We start from the raw sequence: 2,901 nt of genomic DNA, 5'->3' as shown, positions 1-2,901 counted from the left end.
CTGTCACACGGTACATAGCTGCCATGGCCCCAAGCATCACCGACCCACAACCCAGCCTTTGCAACACTCGCAGCAATATACCCCGAGGTACCATGTCGGACGCCTGGCAAAAGTCCACAAAGGTTACGAATAACTTATGCTTTTTCTTCCTGGCGTAATCAGTGAGTAGTCTGAGGGTTAGGATGTGCTCAAGACAACCTCGGCCCCGCTGTGCCCCAGCCTGCTCCCGGTATGGCCTAAACCAGTGCTCCAGCCGGCAACACAACACCATGTCACAGAGTTTGGCAATGCTATTGAGTACGTTAAAGCCACGATAATTTCTTGGATCTGTCCTGTCACCCTGCTTGAATATAGTAAAGAATTTTGCTTTAGTCCATAAGTCTGGGTAGCAGCCAGAATTGAAAATACAGTTAAATAAAGTGGTAATACAGAGCAGCCTGTGCGGGGGCAACAGCCTGAACACACTGGGTGGGACGCTGTCAGGACCACACGCCTTATAGGGTTCCTCATGTTCCAGCAGAGGAGGGGAACGTTCACCGCTGCATCTATGGGACCACGCTCTGCACCACCTGCATTGGCAATATGCAACTTTCTCTCAAAATATTCTTTAAACTCATCATCAGATGGTATATTTGGTGATTTATCATTTGAATGTAAATTGCCTTTCCAATTTATGGCTTGCCAAACTCTCCTATGATCACCGTCCAGCATGAGCTGTTCCCAGCGACCCAAGCTGGTGTCATCCCCCCCCTGCTCAGCCACAGAACGACTTCCCATCGCACACCTGTACAACGCATCTGTGATGTTGTTACTAAAACTATTAATGTCATTCATATCACACAGTGTTTCAGTTGTGGGTATGTTAGTAGAAAATAAGTCCTGGTTTATAGAACCAAAACCAACCGGCCGACGCACACACACGCAAACATAGTACACCGCTCTCTGGTGCAGTGGTAACGCTCTCGCTTGCCATCTGGTGGACGGGAGTTCACGCCTCGCTCAGGTTGCGAAAAGTTTCACTGACGAAGTGGGTGGTTACTGTCCCCCTCGAGCAAGAGGACGGGTGTGTGCGTGTGTGAAGGTCACAGCCTTGCCCTTAGATCGGACTATATGAGCTCTCAGCTCCCTTCCGGGAGGGTAAAAGCTAACGATCATGACCATCAACTGATCCTGACCAACCCGGTGAATTACAAACACACACACACACACACACACACACACACACACACACACACACACACACACACACACACACACACACACACACACAAACAAACACACACACAAACACACACACACACACACACACACACACACACACACACACACAGATGGATAGAACAGACAGGTAGATACATAGACAGACAGACAGAGATAGACACACACACACACACACACACACACACACACACACACACACACACACACACACACGCACGCACGTATGCAAGCACGCTCTCACACACACACACACACACACACACACACACACACACACACACACACACACACACACACGCACGTATGCAAGCACGCTCTCACACACACACACACACACACACACACGGGAGACACCAAGCGTGAAGACGTTCGCCGACAGCGCTCCACCGAGCCAGCACGGCCAGTGGCATTACCTAAATTAGTATCTTTATATGAGTCAAGCTCTGTACCAGGTTAGACTAAATGGTTTTTTATTATTTAAAAAAAAAATAAGAAATAAAAAGTTTAAACAAGACTTGTTTAAACAGAAAAGAGAACCGAGTGGCGAAAGAATGCGTTCAGTCAGCTGATGTTTGTTTAGACTACAAAGGCCCCAGGGAATGTAAGTACTCCGTACTTTTAGTATTGCAAAATGGACACATACTTTAGTAAACCAAATTTGGAACAGAAAAGGGATACAGGTGGAAAGCAAGATGATGATTTCTACCAAGAACTGGTTGAAATGGAGACTCACAATAGACTGGTTGAACGTGTACACAAACTAGAGATGGCTTTCAAAAATGAAATTGATGAAATAAAGAAGCAGATGCACTTGCAAAAGGAAGAAATAGAAAAACTAGGAAGGGAGGTCAACAAGAAAGACACAACCATCTGTGAATTAACAGTAGAATTGAGTACACTTGGGAGGAAAATGAGTGAAATGGCAAGTACAGTAGTCAATCACGAGAGTATTATGGAAGAGTTCAAAAATGATACAGAGACAATTTGGCAAGTAAGCAGTTTGATAGACCAGAGCAGTGATATTGAGGAGAAGATAACACAGGTGAATGAAGTTGTGCAAAGCTACAAAAATGATGTGGAAACCACGTATGCTGAAATGGTGAAAGTAAAGAAAGATTTAGAAACAAGGGTGGAAGAAAAAAGCATTAAACAGGAAGTGAAAAGCATAATCCAAAACAGCCCAAAGTTAGTCAGAGATTCAGTAGATATCAACAAATCTATAGTAATCACTGGTATAAAAGAGGAAGAAGTAAAAAACAAGATCACAAGAGACAAAAAGGAGATGGCAAATGTAATGAGCTGACTGAGAGAAGTAACAGAGGAAATCTGTAGTAAAGACATAGAGGAACACAAGAGGTTAGGGAAATACGAGAAAAGCAAGTCAAGACCTCTAAAGGTGACTTTCCAGAGTGTAAACACTGTGGAGGAGATACTAAAAAATGCAAAGAATCTTATGGAGAAAAGAGGAGTTCAAAAATGTATGGATAAAAAGATGCCTAACACAAGAGGAACTGGAATTACTGAAAGAGAAGAGGGAGGAAGCAAAAACAAAAAATGAGGGAAGATCAGAGGAGGAGAAGAACACATTTTTTACAAAGTAATAGGATTCCAGGTACGAATGTGGTACATAACCAGGAGGGAATAAAAAGGAGGAAGGTAGTAGAACCATGTCATGACAAG

At 44.0% G+C, this 2,901-nt stretch overlaps 1 protein-coding gene across 1 annotated transcript in view; it reads right to left on the bottom strand.

Annotated features, from left to right (window-relative positions):
- LOC145415433 (uncharacterized) overlaps nucleotides 1-271 on the bottom strand; it is a 483-nt gene extending 212 nt beyond the window's left edge. Inside the window, exon 1 of the mRNA XM_080284712.1 lies at nucleotides 1-271. This exon is cut by the window's left edge and continues 212 nt beyond it. Within this exon, the coding sequence (XP_080140838.1) occupies nucleotides 1-271 (271 nt within the window).
- Between the last annotated feature and the right edge of the window lie 2,630 nt (nucleotides 272-2,901).

This window comes from Coenobita brevimanus, chromosome 102, assembly GCF_032717465.1.
Source record: "Coenobita brevimanus isolate Jiangsu-jjx chromosome 102, ASM3271746v2, whole genome shotgun sequence".
NCBI lineage: Eukaryota > Metazoa > Arthropoda > Malacostraca > Decapoda > Coenobitidae > Coenobita > Coenobita brevimanus.
This window is presented reverse-complemented; position numbering and strand designations above follow the sequence as displayed.